At 43.8% G+C, this 18,080-nt stretch overlaps 1 protein-coding gene across 1 annotated transcript; it reads right to left on the bottom strand.

The window, feature by feature from the left end:
• Positions 1-4,332: 4,332 nt before the first annotated feature.
• Positions 4,333-18,026, bottom strand: mybbp1a (MYB binding protein (P160) 1a). The gene is given in 28 exon segments (XM_063894232.1): positions 4,333-5,014; positions 8,657-8,781; positions 8,863-8,964; positions 9,758-9,871; positions 9,967-10,035; positions 10,250-10,381; positions 10,499-10,589; positions 10,955-11,089; positions 11,644-11,801; positions 11,931-12,104; positions 12,210-12,377; positions 12,471-12,581; positions 12,795-12,955; positions 13,368-13,461; positions 13,542-13,650; positions 13,758-13,964; positions 14,200-14,325; positions 14,419-14,529; positions 14,626-14,915; positions 15,483-15,562; positions 15,565-15,599; positions 15,762-15,929; positions 16,042-16,232; positions 16,325-16,432; positions 16,545-16,619; positions 16,720-16,803; positions 16,936-17,031; positions 17,786-18,026. Coding segments are annotated over 28 exon segments (3,882 nt in total). The 5' UTR covers positions 17,963-18,026; the 3' UTR covers positions 4,333-4,623.
• Positions 18,027-18,080: the final 54 nt, after the last annotated feature.

The raw sequence follows: 18,080 nt of genomic DNA, 5'->3' as shown, positions 1-18,080 counted from the left end.
CAGCCAACGTGCATGTTGCAGATTGGTGTAATGGATGAAGCATGGACCGAGTTATAAGGGTTGTTGGGCTGATTGTTCTGATAGGCAGTGTCCTCTGAAGCTTAAGCGTAAGTGCTGTTTATATAAAGTTTATTACATACTCTCAGTTTTATTCCCCGGCCTACAGGACCTTACTCCTATAGATCCCAAGGACACGTTTTAGACCCACTTTTGGTAAGAATTTGTGTTAAACGCATTGGCTATACCTCTGTTTCAGCTCTTAAATTGTTTATCGTTGTTGTTTGTAAACTGGAACACGACATTCTCACATGACACTTTACATTAAGATTTAATTTAATATCCCATTCACTGCACTACTACATATATACCCTGCTTTATACTGCGTTAACTCCAATAGTGTTTTATTTTCTGACAGTTTACTGATTATTTATGTTCATATTTCAACTGTATATATTTCAACTGTATATATATATATATATATATATATATATATATATATATATATATATATATATATATATATATATATATTTATAATACTGGTTTATTTCTATTCCTTCTTTATGTTCATACTTTAGAATTGTTTATTTCTTTTTATTTTATTTTCTACTTGTGCAATGACTTGTATTTTATTATGCTGCTGCAGCACAAACATTTCCAAGTCTGGGATTAATAAAGTAATTCTTATCTTATCTTAATACTTTTTGAAACTAATATGTCGAACACACACAGCATTGAGTATTTTTACCTTCCTCCAGACATCGATTTCCTTTCATTTCTGGAAAGATCAACTTGCAGATTAATATTGAAATATAGTTGAGTCTGCAATCCTGGGATGGACTCGCACTCATTCTCGTTCTTCTGGCTTGTTTTGGAAATAGTCAGCATTATTGTAAAATATACAGTTTGAATTTTATAGAGATTGAAGGAAAACGGGTAGGGTCCTTTAAATTATTTCAATAGGAAGAGGAGGATTTCTGCACAGCAGGCGTGGAGACTGTGGGAGGCTTGCAGATTTGGGCCTTCACCAAGAAACTGTTTAAAGAAAACAGTACGACTCAACCATTGTTCCTTCCTACAAGGCCTGGCAAGTAAACTACTGGGTGCACTAATTAGTAGGTTTCCATTTGCACTCGATATAGAACTAACAGCCTGCCAGCAGCCTGCCAACCGGCCTGCTGTGGAGCATCACACTCCAAAGGGCCTCACTTTAACAAAAGCAACATGGGTGAATCCAAAAATATTTCACAAGGTGAGTGGCTGCATCGAGATTGCATTCAGTTACAGCTTACCCATATTGATGAGACTTTGTCCTCAACTTTACAGCCCACTCATATTATTCCTCTGAGTCGCATTAGCAGATTGGTTCTGCACTCTAAATCTGAAGTCACAGCGATGACAAGTGACAGTTCACTGTCAGGAAGAGAGGACACCGCTGCTCCCATTCTCACCCCTGCTGTCAGGGTTCGAGGTGGATGATTTGTCACCACCAGTGTCTGTTTATATGCTTCATTACTGCAGATTCAAGCTGGGGCCTCGAGGTACACTTCCAGAAACTTAGGGTATTTTTCTCTGCTTTGTAGGCGAGATCAGGGATTGTTTAAATCTCCTATAATTTTTTGTGCAATATTAACTTTTAAACTTATTATTGAAGAACACAATCCTTAATTTATCTCATACATACACAGCATCTGTGTATCTGCCCTTCATACTCATGTAATTTACAGAGACCTTTGACTGGAAGCATTACTGATCGTCATATAAAGAGCTGCATTGGACAGAGACAAGTACTGTAGGAGGAGAGACTTCTGGGAACGACCTAATTATTTTTCCATAGCCTCATCTAGAACTTAATTGGAATCTGATCCTTAACCTAAATGTTCATTTAAACTGATTTATCCAAATGGGGCAATGGAAACACTGACATATTATCACCATGAAAAGTTGCCCTTGTGCACTCGCTGGCAAGCTGTTGCTTAAATTACACATGGAGCACATCTGATGCATCATCCGAGGTCATGTTTCCTGCGAGCCTGTGAGTTAATCCAATAGTCTTTCTGTTTTGGCTCTGTTTTCACCTTCACCTGCAGCGCCTGTGATGAATATCTGGCCTTTAGCTGCTAAAAGCTCCACTTTCATCACCAGATAGTCTCTAACTGGCTGTTTGCTGTTTTTTTTTTGCTTGAAACAGCTGATTAAAATGTTAAAATGCACTTCAGACATGAGGGAAACTGCAGACTTCACACCCCTTTCAAATAGAAGATATTAAATCAAATTAAAGCAGATTTAAATGCATGAGGTCTATCAAACAAGAAAGAAATACATTTTTGTGATTTTGTAAAGTACCGTTGCATCATGGGAGTTGTTGTCTTCACCATTGCCTTCAGCTTTTCCGAGTTGGGATTCATTCAAACAGACACGCTGAATAAAACCTGTACTAAAAGATATAAAGCAATGATTTTGCTGCTACAGTTCCTTCTCCTTGTTTTTCGCACAGTACATAGCAAAGAAAACTACCAAAATCTCAAAAGCGTACCCTTAAAATCCTGCTTAGTGTTACGTAATGACTTAAAAACTGCAAGGATGACTCCATCGACAGGTGAGCAAAGGAAATGGACCGTTACCTTGATTTCAATTAAAAGTGGTACCTTTCATTTTGTTTATTGCAAGAACACAACTCAACAAAATATATAAATAGGTGTAGTTGCTTTTGGACATTTTAATGACTAAAAGGTACATACTTTACCTCTAAGATTGTATAGATTTGAGACCAGTTTTCTACGTCTATGATTCAAACTGATATTGTGTTCTGACAAACACACCATCATGCATCCAAAGATCACCGGTACGAATGAGCTGCGAGTACAGGAGCAAAGTAAGAGAGCTCCTGTTGAGACCCACCCCTGAAGTGGAGAGGGGCTTTGAGATGAGATAACCTGATGGATGAGGCTGCTACCTGCCTGGCACTCCTGTAGATTTATGGCGGACACGGCTCCATGTGCTGTATAGTAATCCATTTGTGGGACACTGCATCATTTTCCTGACAGCTGAATTAGGGTTCTGTGGGATTGCTCATCTTAGTTTATGACATAAAGGCTTGCAACATCAAACCGTGTGAAGAGGCCAGTGATGTTTCTTTACTAATAAGATTCTTACATAATTAAGTTACATTGCTGTCAGATCACGTGACACATCACTCAGGAATAGTCGCAATAGAGAATAACCTTGGCAGGGCTAGAAACGGGATTCTGGTCAGTGACTAATTACAAGTCAATTACAAAGGAACACTTATTTGAGTGTGCTACAGACTAAACAGCACTTAGCTCGCCATCATAAAAATTGTAAATGGATTGTTCTTATATAGCGCTTTATCAGGTCTTCTCGACCCCTCAAAGCGCTTTAAATACTACGAGTCCTTCACCCATCATTCATGCAGAGCAGTACACCTTGCTCTAACACTCACACAGACTCACACACACACACCGATGGCCATCAGGAGCAACTCAGGGTTCAGTATCTTCCCCAAAGATACATCGACATGTTGACTGAAGGGGCTGGAACACTCCCTCGTAGCCACAAGATGCATCATTGACGTCCAGTTGTTCCAATGTCGAGTTGCTTTAATCTATATTTGTATGGTATCAGTGAAATGAGTATCATTTTTGATCTGTTCGACGTCTCTCAATCGTTTTCATGAATAATAGTTGTGAAAAAGTCACTAAACATTACCTGCTCATCAGCATACAGCAGAAACACACAGCTGGTGAACATAGTGGAACATTTATCAGCTAGAGACAGACACTTCCCTCAGGGGGTGGTGGAGACCCAACACAGAGCTTAAAGAATAACAACTGTACTCACATTCATCAGGTGGAGACAGACGGGACTCCTGATCAGCGATTGCTCTCCGCTGGATGTGGATAAAAAGGTGATGTGGTTCTCACAACCTGACTGCTGCTGCTCGGGGAAAATGGGTTACTGTGGTTTTAAGACCATTGTATGTGTGTTTTGGAGGGTAACTGACATTTTAGGTTTGGTAATGATGTATTCCCCCCCTGGTTTAGGGAGCACATATTAAAAAGATAACCTGTAGATTTGACCTTTAATTACCCAAAAGTAGATAAAAAAAAAAAAGTTTTCTTCACCTTTTTTAAACTTGAGGTTGATTTAGTTTTTTTTTTACTAAATACCCCTTTTGGCCACTTTAAGGGGTTTGTTTAAATCCTGGCTGTGACAGTATCAACCGGGAAAATAAGAGGGTACTGTACTCACTGCAAAATAAAAAACAGTCTGGAAATATTGAAACAAAGAAGGGATCTCTCAGATACTTGGTAATGTATAACAAGGTTTAGTTGCTTTTTACATATTACAAATGTTTCTTATCAATAATGCACACAGAAAGCTGCAGCGGGAGCAGAGTTATGGTGATCTCTGGGAGGAGAAATACATTTATTGTTGTAGACATTATTATTTCTAGTCAAACGTTAGAAAAATAATCCATCTAAATTCACGTCCCACACGTCTGGAGTCTCAGTATGTATTAAACATCTCATATTGAAACACGTCTGAAACAAAATCGCAGCCAAGACAGAAACAAAAAAGACGAAAGCCTGTTTTAAAAAATCATTTCAATAGCAGTGTCCACTTCACATCCCCCCCCCCTCCCTCCTTCTTCTGTTTGGGTTTCTTCTTCTTGGCCGTGTTGCTCTCAGACGACGTCGTCTTGCTCTTCTTGGCCGGGTTGGGCTGAGAAGCCGCCGCTCCATCGGCCGGTCGCTTCTGTTTTGTTTTCTTGTCATGTTTCTTTTTAGCGTGTCCTTTGCCTGCTCCCGGTTTCCCTCTGAAGGTCGGGTTCTCCGCCGCTGCTGCTGCGGCTGCTGCGGCTGCCGGCTCTAAGATAGGCACGTCTCGCTTCTTACGCTTCTTTGACTCTGGCAGAAAACCTTTCTTCTTCTTCAGAAGTTGCTTTGGGTCCTCTTTCTTTTCGGGCTTTGTCTTTTCAACTTTGGGTTTCCTGTGAATGTGAAAAGGAACACATGCAAGGTCATCATGATGGATTGAGACAAGGCAAGGCAATTTATAAAGCACAGGTTTACATAAGGCCATTCAAAATCTGCAATACAGGTTATGTGCTGAAGAAAAGTGCATGTTTGTATGGAGAATAAATACATTCTTAAATAAAATAAGTTGATACAAGGTGGTTAAATATATCTGGTTTCAGCAAGAGTCAGTATAACATGCTTTTAATTAAACCAGGACCTAAACAGCTATAACCAAACATCGTTAAAACGGAGCCATAATGTGTATATCAGTATGTAGTGTCTCTACTTTAAAGAGTCCTCTCCTGCTGATGTTCAGGTGTATATCAGTATGTAGAGTCTCTACTTTAAAGAGTCCTCTCCTGCTGATGTTCAGGTGTATATCAGTATGTAGTGTCTCTACTTTAAAGAGTCCTCTCCTGCTGATGTTCAGGTGTATATCAGTATGTAGTGTCTCTACTTTAAAGAGTCCTCTCCTGCTGATGTTCAGGTGTATATCAGTATGTAGACTCTCTACTTTAAAGAGTCCTCTCCTGCTGATGTTCAGGTGTATATCAGTATGTAGTGTCTCTACTTTAAAGAGTCCTCTCCTGCTGATGTTCAGGTGTATATCAGTATGTAGTGTCTCTACTTTAAAGAGTCCTCTCTTGCTGATGTTCAGGTGTATATCAATATGTAGTGTCTCTACTTTAAAGAGTCCTCTCCTGCTGATGTTCAGGTGTATATCAGTATGTAGTGTCTCTACTTTAAAGAGTCCTCTCCTGCTGATGTTCAGGTGTATATCAGTATGTAGTGTCTCTACTTTAAAGAGTCCTCTCCTGCTGATGTTCAGGTGTATATCAGTATGTAGACTCTCTACTTTAAAGAGTCCTCTCCTGCTGATGTTCAGGTGTATATCAGTATGTAGTGTCTCTACTTTAAAGAGTCCTCTCCTGCTGATGTTCAGGTGTATATCAGTATGTAGTGTCTCTGACTTTAAAGAGTCCTCTCCTGCTGATGTTCAGGTGTATATCAGTATGTACGGTCTCTGCTTTAAAGAGTCCTCTCCTGCTGATGTTCAGGTGTATATCAGTATGTAGTGTCTCTACTTTAAAGAGTCCTCTCCTGCTGATGTTCAGGTGTATATCAGTATGTAGTGTCTCTACTTTAAAGAGTCCTCTCCTGCTGATGTCAGGTGTATATCAGTATGTATTGTCTCTCCTGGGACATGTCTCCATGCTTTAATGTCAAAAAGCGCTTTATTTTTCTCATACTGCCTGTGCTGCAGCTCCTCTTTTCACCCTCTGTCTGAAACCAGAGCCCAGTCTGCTCTGATTGGTTAGCTGGCCGGCTCTGTTGTGATTGGTCAACAGTTTAGAGATATCCCGCCCCTTAGCCGTTACATAGTGATGTCAAAACTTTGGGATTTTAGCCGTAGCAGACCATTTACATGCACACAAACGTATACAACACACTACAGGAAAGGGAAACTCCCTGAAACCATAATAGGGCCTCTTTAAAAAACTGAATAGTGATTTAAAATAAATGCTGGAGAATCAAATCACTGCTGGACAGTGAGGAAACATAGTGTTTGTAGTTCAGTTAGATTTGAATCCGTACAGTTCTGCTGCTGCTTCAGAGAGACAGTGAGCACATTTACCTGCACTTAAGTAATCCCTTTACTCCGGCAGTAATCTGATTTCTTAAACGCAATTTAAACAGGAAACCTGGTTTTTGTTATTGAGTTAGGGAGATAAGAGAAACCTGATTCGGTATAGATTCCTCCTGCAGAACTGTGATTTCCTGGCCATGTTTCTGTAGCTGGGTTTCTTATTTCTACTACAATCCTGCCCGTCCGTACAGGAGGAGCCGGGCTCTGACAGCAGGGCGGCTGGATGAGCGGAAAAACCATTACACATAGAGGCTCTACCGTCTAAATAATTAGATTCTACGTCTGATTAAAACTGAAACTGACATTTGACTCTTGTAAAAATTCAGACACAAGGACAAACCGTGGCCTCCGTGCAGAGCCTGTCGAGTCAACGCAACAACACACACTCAACTGGAACGACTTCTTTCAAATCAAACGTTATTTATAGTATCTTAAACTGCATATACATATATCTTTCCCTGGCAGACCACCTTGTGCAATACACACTGCTGTACAATTAACTCTATATTCCGTTACAATGTTTGTACAACTTGTTAATGTGACAGGCTCTTTCAACACGTTTTAAATACGGCTACTTGTTTTTTTTACCATGGTGTGCTTTTTTAAATGTATGCCTGTGTACCTTTTGATTTAATATACAAGTATACGCTTTTCCTTTCATCTGTACTTTTGCTGCTACAGCCCTGTACACGTCCCTGCTGCAGGACGGCTGCAGGAGCTCTGATTCTGCACTTTAATGTATTCATTTATACCCGTCTCCTTCTATGTTTAGCATGTTTTTATTTATATTCTCTTGCATGCATTTGAATATAAGTTTAAAATCTGTCTCCTGATGCTTTTTATGTTTGCTGTTAGGCACTTTGAACTGACTTGTTTAAAATGTGCTTGCACACTTCATTGAATTATGCGAGAAATATGATTTCATGCCCAGATGTTTCGGGTCGAGCTCTTCCTCAGAGAGCAAACTGTGAGGCTGATTTCGGCATTTGTCACAGGATGCAGACCTTTCAATCGTGTCTTTTTGCATTCGAAGTTCAGTTGAGCATGCATCTCTACAGTCTCGATCTGTTGTTTTGAAACAGAGACCGAAGCCCCTTCTTGCCACCGGGAGCATTTCCTGTTGAGCTCTCAGGTGGCAGATGGCTGCTAATGAACCTAAGATTGAGTTCAATTAGTAAGTTAAGAGTCAATCGTCCTGCTAATTAACCTTCTGTGAAGTTCACTTATGAAGTTAATGTACATCAGTGTTGCTTAGTGTGTTTCCTAATTCACACAAAAAATACATTTTAGATCTGAGCCAAACGGTGGATTTGGAGAAGGTTAGGTAAGTGAGTCATAGAAGTAGTAAATCATGTGGGGAGGGAAATCAGCCCGGTGACTTGCGGCAGGTATTTGAAGATGTTGACAGAAATCTTAATTTTTTACCCAAGGTGCAACCTCAGGTCTAAAAAGGGAGTAATCTCCATGGATGTTAAAATGCCCAACTTACAGCAGAAATAAACATGTTTACAGCTTGGTTTGGGTCTTAAAGACGACACATTATGCTCATTTTCAGGTTCAGATTTGTATTTTGTGCCTCTACTGTGACATTTTTACATTGTTTAATGTTCAAAAAGCTCTTTATTTTTCTCAAAGTCAACACAGAGTCCAAAGGAGGCGTTTGTGGCAAGGGAGAGAAACTCCCTCTGGAGGAAACTTAGGGATTTCAGCCTTTGCAGACCATTTACATGCACTAAAACCTATATGTCACACTGCAGAATAAGGCCTCTTTAACAGCCAATGGTACAGGGGGGGATTCACGCTTCAAGTCGCACACCTCTAGCAAACTGATGTCTCACAGGGAGTAGGTCAATATTTTATAGAGTGCATGGTTATAGCCTCCATAATCTGATTCTCCCCCCCCCCCCCCATACTAGTTTCTAATATGCATGCAATGACCTCTATAGACGCTGACACCGTAACTCACATGACTCCAAAGTGTTTCACCACGGCCCAGTAGGTGTCCTCCAGCTGCCCTGTCTTTTTGAACTCGATGGTGCTGGTCAGCGACTGCAGGACGCTCTGCAGTGGCTCCAGGTCCACAGACAGCTTCTACACGGGGGGAGCAGAGCTTTTAGTCTCCAGTGAAAACACTTCAAACGCTTCCCCACACCTGAAGCCCCCCACACCCACCTGCTGGTGAATGTTCTTCACCAGGAACTGGCAGAGCTCCAGGGACTTCACCACCTTCTCCTTCACCACCTTGCTCTCCGTCTCACCGACCTTCTGCAGACTCTGAGAGGAGAGGAGAGGAGAGGAGAGGACACTCAGGTTACACATATACGTCTTTATACAGTCATAGCTGTGCGGCTCAGATCTGATCAATAAGATACAGTTTGAATAATGACCTCTGTACTGGCTCTCAGTGTTCAAGCCTTCCAATGTGCAGGATGTTGTGTTCACAAGGGTATTAATATAGATTTTTTTACTATCGTTTTTCTTTAACTAGATGTAAAGATTGTTTGCACATGGAATCACTTTATTTGTGATAATTTAATCAGCATTAATAAGCAGTAGACACATTAAATAAGTGCTTTGTAACACTATAGAGTAGCTGCACACAGCTGTAAGGACAGGTATAGCTTATTGGCGCCTGATAAAGGAGTTAAAGCTGTTGACAAATAACTAAATAAGTGACCCTGAGTTCATGATACATCCAAGGGAGGGAGGGGTTTGTTTGTGTCTCGGACTACAGAGACGGGGGCGGAGTGTTTTTTGTCACAAATGCTATAATGTTTCCCATCAGACGTCTTGAGGACGCACAGAGGTCAGTGAGTGTGTGTCTAATCATCATTCACCAGAGCAAGATGCAATTTCATAAACCTCAGAGAACAATATCATTAAAGGATGTTGTTGTATAAACGTGTCGTCTTATGGAGAATAAATGATGTGCAGTTACAGCACAAGAACATCTTAATGTGTCAGACAACGTCCCGAAGCTGCGTCCTGCAGAGAGGCACTGCTTAAAGTCTCCTCAGTGTTCATACGTGCAGCTCATGCCTGTGATTATTACGTCCACACGACTTACTGCTGTCAACTGAGCCGAGACCTTCCCACAGAGCTCGGTCCACGGAGCGCCGCTCAGCAGCTGCTGAACCTCCCTGCTCTGCATCGCCCGCAGCACCAGCACACACGCCTGGCCCTGTACACACACACACACACACACACAGAGTAATGTCCATGAACAGGAACACACACACGAACAAAGAGCTTTCCTTAAAAGATCCTCTCTTTTACCTGCTGGTGAACTCTGACCCCCGATGTGATGTGCGGCACGGCTGCATCCAACATCTTCACACACACACCCTGAACACACATTAGCAGGGTTAGGAGGGTAACTTTAAAATGTATTCTGTTACCATTACTATTTTCTAAGTCCATTTATTGAACTTTTGTTTTTACAAGGTCTAAATAATAAAGTTGTTCTCCATTTTCAAAAGGGGCAAGAAGAAGCATAACACGTTTCTAGTCCAACCCCCTGGAGCAAGTAAGGATTCACACTTTGTGCCGCTGGACTCACGGGGAACCTGGTGAACAGATCTGTGAACATCTGAGCAGTGAGCGGGCTCTTCCTGCGGCCCATGAAGGAGTTCAGAGCTTCTGTGAAGATCCTGGAGACCCGGTCCACATCCAAGCTGCCCATGAACTTCAACTACACACAAACACACACCGTCAAGGAGCAAAAAACCATCAGGAGTAAGATTCACTTTCCAGGTGCACAGCTGGACATAATAGGACCAACAACAGGAAGGTGTGTGTGTAAACATACGTCACGTCCTGCAGCTCCGTCAGCCGTCTGCTCCTCTTTGGCCTCAGCAGCTGGAGCTCCTCGCAGCACCTTCACCACGTACAGAGACGCACTGCAAGGACAGTCACACATCAGCAAACTACAAGAGGCTGAAGTCATGAGTACGGACGTGGTATTTCATTCTTCACCTCCTAAGTCTTTGTCCCGTTACAACTCAATGTTTGAACAGCTAAAAGGGTCGATGACGCAACCCCAACCTGCTCATGAGGACGGTGGGATGCAGCCATAAACTCAGAATGAGACGGAGATGAGTTAACGTTATTAAATCAAACGTGTAGGGTGTTTTTAAAATGCTAAACCGGCCCAAAAAGGATACACAAAACACTAGCAATAGCATCCAATAACTGTTTTGCTAACATGGTATCATAATCATAATGTGTATTCTCCTCAGCCGGGTCTTTAAAGCACTGAGTGTACCTGAAGTAGTAGAGGCAGACGGAGGAGTCGGACAGTTTCTGGCTCTTCGTCATCAGCTTCTCCAGAAGGTCGTGCAGCTCCCCCTCTCTGTCACCGACGGTCCTGCAGTAAACCTTAGACCGGCACAGCTGGTTCCTGAAACAGTGCATTCACTCAGTGAGAATCAGGGAGTAATACAGGGAGTAAAAAGAAGTCATCACAGGTGGGAGAAGTACATGTACCAGAGTGTAGGAATACTCTGTCACAGTAAAAGTATTCTAAATGTTCCTCCAGTGAAAGTAGAAAGTACTCTCCTCTAAATGTACTTAAAGTAGCGACAGTAAAAGTAGTCATTGTTTGATTGGTCCATTTCAGAATAATATCTCTGATATGTTTTATAATGATTGATCATTAAAGTGTTCTCAGAGCTGGTAAAGGTGCAGCTAGTTTGAATGGCTTTGTATACTGCAGGGTAGCTGATGGATTTACTGCAGGTGAACTAAAGTCTGATTTAAGGGAGATTATATTTACCATCATTAATCCAAATCTGTAAAGTAACTAAAGGTATTACATAAAGGAGTAAAAGTACACAGTTTGCCTCTGAATTGTAGAGGATAATCATCATGCTCAATACAAATCATATGAAAGAGGACGGAAACTAAAATGGAATCAGCAACAAACAGTGCTGCTATGAATCCCCTCTGCGTTACCTGAAGATATCTGCAGCTCGGCGGAGGAAGTCCTGTTCCTGCTGGTCGCTGTCGGAGCTCATCCCTCGGTCGATGATGGTGAGCAGAGGCTCCACCAAACCCAGAACCAGAGGACTGCCGGCCTGCCGAGCCACGAACACCTCCAGCAGATCCAACACCTGCAGCAAGACAACCAAGGGAGGGGAGAGGGAGTCAGGGCTATGTTTGATTTTGGAGCAGAGTTAACAGCTGATCTACAAGTTCTTGTGCTAAGCTATGCTAGGCTAATAGGTCCTGGGTTATGGTACCTTGATCTTAAAGTCTCGGACGAGTGCTTTCTCTTTCTGCATTTTTGTCTTCTCGTCTTTCTTGGCCTGGGCCTTTTTCTTCTGCTCTGAGAAAAGTGCCGCCAGACCTTTATCCAGCTCCAGCATGGCGTCATCGTCCATCTCTTCGTCACTGCTGCCGTCCTCCTCTTTGGCCTGAAAACACAGACACAACGTGAGTGGAGACCTGACACACCATACCCTGGTGCTAAGCTACATAAAGCAACTTCTTTGTCCACTAAGGAGAGGCCTGAAACCCACCAGAGACTTCTGCTGCTGCAGGATCTTCATCATCTCAATACGGAAATTTTGGTCCACTGGCCCCACTTCCTCCTCTTCATCATCCTCGTCGTCTTCATCGTCGTCCTCCTCCTCCATTGCTTCTTCATCATCTTCTCCTTCAGAGTCATCATCTGATCCGTCAGACTGCTAGCGGGCACATAACGACGGGTTTCAGGATCTAAAATGTTCCTTTTAATCCAAATTTGATTTCACAAGTTGTTAAGCAGAAGAACAACTGACCTCCATCTCTTCCTCCTCATCTTCCTCGTTTGTGTTCTTCTTCTGGGTTTTGTTGTCATCAGTGACGACCACAGCGGCGTCTTCCTCGTCATCCCTCTCTGGGTCTAGGACCTAAACACACACCACAGTGAGCATCATTACGATAAGTTCATAAATGGCTTCCGGTGCATCACAGGACTGAAACGAGACTTCTGGGGACCTGCTGCAGGTAGTATCGTCCACAGGATGACGTCACACCAGGATCATCCTTTCCTTCTCCCAGTGAAAGCATTTCCACACACATCAGAGACAGCTGGAGTGGGAACTTGGACTTGTGTTACTTACGTCTAAGATAGCAGTGAGGGCGGCAGCGGTGACGTTGGGGCAGATGGAAGAGAAGACCGTCCTGCAGACCTGTCGGATGTGTCGGCTCGGCTGGGACAGCAGAGACAGCAAGATGTCCACCATCACCTCCACCCACTCCGGCTCCTCCTCCTGCTCTGTGGCTGGACCCAAGCAGAGAACACATGCACACAGATTAAAGCACCGTTAATAAAAAGGATAGACAAATCCTCTCGCATATTATAGGCTTCGAAAGTTTGCCTTAAGCTCGGATTTTGGTCTCCAACTCCAGAGGGAAATATCAGCTTCTAAATGATCAACAATGTTTACCAAACTTTTCGCTAACTCGGTCTGTCTGCAGGTTTGTGCCGATCAGGTGATGCACAGGCGGCTTTTTGGATGAAAGCAGCGACCTGCTGTGTCTGGAAACAAGCTAATGGTACTAAAGCTCGTGAACAGTAGAGCGTGGAGCCCTAAAAGTAATAAACTGTGTTAAAAGATCTTGATAGAGCCAAGGGGAAACTGCATAGGCAGGTGGGTCGGGGATTGATCAGTGCAGCGTGCATGAGGCGTCACCTTGTTTCTTCTTCTTCTTCTTGGCTTTCTTCTCCTGAGCTTTGTCCATGCAGCTCTGCAGGTCCTTCATGATGACCAGCAGCTCTTCAGGGGCCTTCAGGACAGATATTCTGTGTCAGCACGTACAGGATAACAGTGATCTATGATAATAAAGTCTCTGGGAGAGTGCAGTACCTTGAAGAGGTGCATGCCGACCAACAGGAAGAGCTGCTGGAAGGCGCTGCTCTCTGCAGACGGACCTTTCTTTGCCTTCTTCTTCAGGTTCGCCACAGACTCCAGCATGCTGCAAGAGAACATGTAGAGCCAGGGATGTCAAACATATTCCTCTCTCCGTTTAGTATCAGCCATTAAACAGATGCACAGCAGTGGTGTGCTGCTCCGGTGCCCCACCTGTCCCAGGCCTGGCTCTGCTCGGCGCTGAAGGGCTGGCTGCTCTGGGTGTGTTTGGGCTGACTCAGCAGGACCTGAGCGTACTGCACCAGGTGGTAGATCCACATGTTGCCGTCGGCCGTGACGCCAAGAGCACGCTTCTGATTCACTGCTGCACCCTCAGGAGAGTCCTCAGCCAGAGGGAGGTGGTGCATGGAAAGGAGGAGGCTGGAGGGGGGAACGGACGGACAGACAGACAGACAGGAAGTCAGAGAGCAGCAGTGACAAGAACTTGAGGTTACATGCTCGATGCTCTGGTATTCTTTCTGTGGTTTGCTTAAACTGTACACATTGTACTACATTTTATAACAACTTAATATATTACAATATATACAGTATTTTATTATATAAATACTGTTGATGCTTTTTTTGTATTCAAAATGCACAGTGCACTAATCCTCACCCAAAGAAAGAATTGACGAGCACTGCTCTGGTTTTATCGTCCAGCGGGACGGAGAGCTTCCCCTTCGTCTCCGGGATGTCGGCCGAGGCCTTCTTGGTACCGAAGAACGCGTGGAAGAAGACAAACCTGGAAAATAAATCACAAACACCGGCTGACAGCTGTCTCCCCACACAAACTCTGAGACCTCGACATGCAGACTGAAACTCCAGGCAGCCTCACCTGGCCACATCCATGATCAGATCCTCAGACTTCTTCACCAGGTGGTTATCGATGATCGCACAGAGCCGAGAAATAATCCACTTCCTCAGGCGGAATATGGAGTCCTCCGTCCTGAGGACAGAAGTCAATTACATTCACCCAATGTCCATCGAGACAGGTAAGCATGCCGCTAACAGATGTTTTAAAATCTATCAACCGAGCACTCACTGTTCCTTTGCTGCCGGGTTGTCCTTCTGCTTGCGCGTGCTGAAGTCCAGCAGCTTGTCGAGCTGCGGTTTGAGGAACGTGCTCTTCAGCCACGCCACGTACTGCTGCACGGCGGCGGGCTGCAGGTGCTGCACCACCCTCCACACCGACGGCACCACCGGGTAGCCCTTGTTGGTCAGCGCGGAGAAGCGCACCATCACGATCAGCTGTTTGTCGGCGTCCTGACACTCCTCCAGGAAGTCCGACACAAAGACATCCATCTCCGGAGCCAGCTTGAAGCGGTCCGGTTTCTGCAGGAGAACCATTACGTTCGTCAGCTGTTTATATTTGAATGATAAATGTTGCTGTTTCCTATTAAGCACTTAGAGCTCTGAGATTCTCCCTCTACAGAATGAATGGATTTATACTTCAATTATTTATACATGTAATAATTAATTCAAGTTGTATACTCTTTGAAGTTCTCCTGATCAAATTCAAGCTATAATCCACAAAGCTGTTTTTCACATAAAGACATCCGGTAAAGAGAAGGCTTAAAGAATTCAATAATTCTAAAGGGTTACGATATTACTTGATAAATAAACAGATCTGTAAGTGTACCCTGTTCTGCCTTCCTGCTGCTTTCAGTACACTGCTTAAAAAATACAAATTGCTTTTGTTGTTGATTTTCATTCAAATGTAAGAAAAATATTCTCAAGATTCAAATTGAAGTTAAAGGCACACATTTAAAAAAGCAATGACTGTTATCTAACAATCTGCAGTTCTGTGCATTGAGGCAATCCTTAACAACGTGTTTATCTTGCAAGAAGACGTTTGAGAGGAAAGAGCTGTATACTGTGCAGCTGGACGAGGCCACTGACCTGAGCAGACACCACGTGCTCCCCGTACTGCAGCATCACCTCCCCAGATAACACCTCCTGCAGCTGCTCTGCAGACAGAGAGGCAGCGCACTGCCCAGCAGCCGGAAACTCAGGTAGCTGAGGAAAAAGACCAGGAGCGGGTTAGCACCATGTGGTTAAAGTAAGACTGGAAAAAGTGACACGTAATACACAAACATCAAATATATAAGATATTGGTGAATGAGGCCCAATGTCTCTCGGCCCCTCCCTCTATGATCTCCCCTCCCCCTTTGTACTCACTGGGCGGGGCCAGGCGCCTCCTTCAGCAGGCCTTTGATGATGGCGTTGTTCCAGAAGAGCTGGAAGCTGTCCTCCTTCAGAGAGAGCTTCAGCAGGTCCAGCACCACCGAGGGGAGGACACACTCCTTCTTCACTGAGCGCGCCGCCATCTTCAACACCTCCGTCAACCTGCAGGACACCATCACGTGGTTAGACTCGCCTCACTGCAGCTGTCATATTTAGCTAGACCGAGTATTAGCGAGATTATATGCGAGAGGGAAGAAGCTCCCACTCTTCTTACTTTGGGATGTTGTCAGCGTTGATGATGGTGGAGCAGCCCAGCAGCTTCTTCAGTTTTTTAGGTTTGAGCGTCTGAGGGAAGCGCCGCAGAGCCACCAGCAACAACTGCAGCTGCTCCGGGGTGCTGAACGCTGCCTCCAGCTCGGTCTGCAGTGCGCTCAGCAGCACCTCCTCAAACACCTCCTCTGGGATCTGATGCGTACATTTAGAAGACAAAATGATGTTTCATTTCTATAAAGCATCTAAATTGCGTGTGCCTCTGTATTAGAGCTCTGAATGTTTACCTCATTGAGGATGTCCATCATGGTTTTAGTAGGCAGGTCCTTCAGGTGCTGTTTGCGCTGACTGAGACTCTGCAGGAGCTTCACACACCCCAAGACCACCTGCGGATCCTACACACAAACACACACACACAATGCTTATTTTGTTCAAAAAACCATGTTTGTTTCCTTTCCTATCTGAATCTTTCAGCAACAAACCTGAACGGTTTGTGGTGAGACTTACTTTAGGGAGGCGGCCGGACTGATGAAGGGCGAGGACACCGAACAAGTTCCCGAACATAGCATTTCTGAAGAGTTTCTGAAATAAACAAAGAACAAAAAAAGGTCAACATTTAGAAGAAAAAAACATTCGGAGACTTTGGAGCAAACACAGGGGAGAGAAACATTAAAACACTCACTTTTTTCACCGTCTGCAGATTGTGCTTTTCTTTGATTCTGTCGAGAACACTCTGTAGAGAAACATCTTCAAAGGCACTCAAGACCTGAGGAAACACACACTCGCAATTAATCAACGCCATGACCATCGGAAAAAAACGTAATGCCTTGATATGAGTTTTTTGTCATGCCGCCCAGTCAAGTACAAGTGAGCCTGAAACACAATTCTATTTACAAACCTGTCCCAGAGCGAGGCTGAAGCCCGGCCTCGCAGCCTCTCGAGTGTGAGCCAGTCCGTCCACCAGTCTTTTGAATGTGTACTCCAATTCATCTGCCTGCAACACACACACAATCACACAGATGATGCAAGCAGTAGAGCCTCTTTTCTTTAGGGTAGATTCATGGTTTACAAGTTAGAGTATCAACCAACATATTGACACGATCACGAGTCGAGTGGTCCTGCCTGATGCTCACCTTACTACTTCTTTAAGGATTGTTGACATTCATCGTCTTAGTTATAGACACATGCATAAAGCATTTGGACTACCTATGTTGTAAATGTATTATCTTTTAATTTACACACAACATCTATTGCAGGTCTGTCTGTCCTGGGAGAGGGATCCCTCCTCTGTTGCTCTCCCTAAGGTTTCTTCCATTTTCCCCTCAATAACTGGGGGGTTTCTTTGGAAGTGTTTCCTTCTCTGGTGTGAGGGTGTCTGTTCATATTCTGTACAAACTGTAAAGTCCACTGAGACAAATGTAAATGTAGATATTGGCCTGTATAAATAAACTTTGATTGATTAAGTTGTAATTACATATTTGCTTATGTCTCTAAAACGTAAAACTCTTAGACAGAATATTAATATATATATGATGTGAATGCAGTCCTTGGATTTGTCACCCCATACAGAACATGCTTTCTTTGCTTGTAACAGAACATGTTGACATTGTAGTGACGTCATTACTACTTTTACTTCAGTAAGATGATGAAGTGTTTCTTCCACCACTACTGACGTTACACGTGTTAAACACTATTAACTAGTACCGTTACTTCGCAGTGTATCCACGCTGTGTCAGAGCTGTCCTCACCTGGTCGTGGGTCTTCAGGTACTGGATCAGGTTTTCCACCGCCTTCAGCCGGACCTCCTGGTCGGGCTTGGCTATGTCCCAGAAGAAGTCGAGGAAGACACGGTTCTGCTGCAGGACTCCGGCCGGGCGGACCGGCTCCGCTGTTTTCACGGAGAGCTCCACCATCTCTACAGACATCTCCTGCTCACAGTCCGCTGTAGAAACAGTGCATGCTGCTGCGGGAGGAAGCACGTGTGGCTGAACGCGGATTCTACTTCCGGGTCAAACACTTTTTTCACTTTTGAAAACTTTATTG

This window comes from Eleginops maclovinus, chromosome 11, assembly GCF_036324505.1.
Source record: "Eleginops maclovinus isolate JMC-PN-2008 ecotype Puerto Natales chromosome 11, JC_Emac_rtc_rv5, whole genome shotgun sequence".
NCBI classification, from domain to species: Eukaryota; Metazoa; Chordata; class Actinopteri; order Perciformes; family Eleginopidae; genus Eleginops; species Eleginops maclovinus.
Note: the sequence above shows the minus strand (reverse complement) of the source record. Positions and strands in the feature narration are given on the sequence as shown.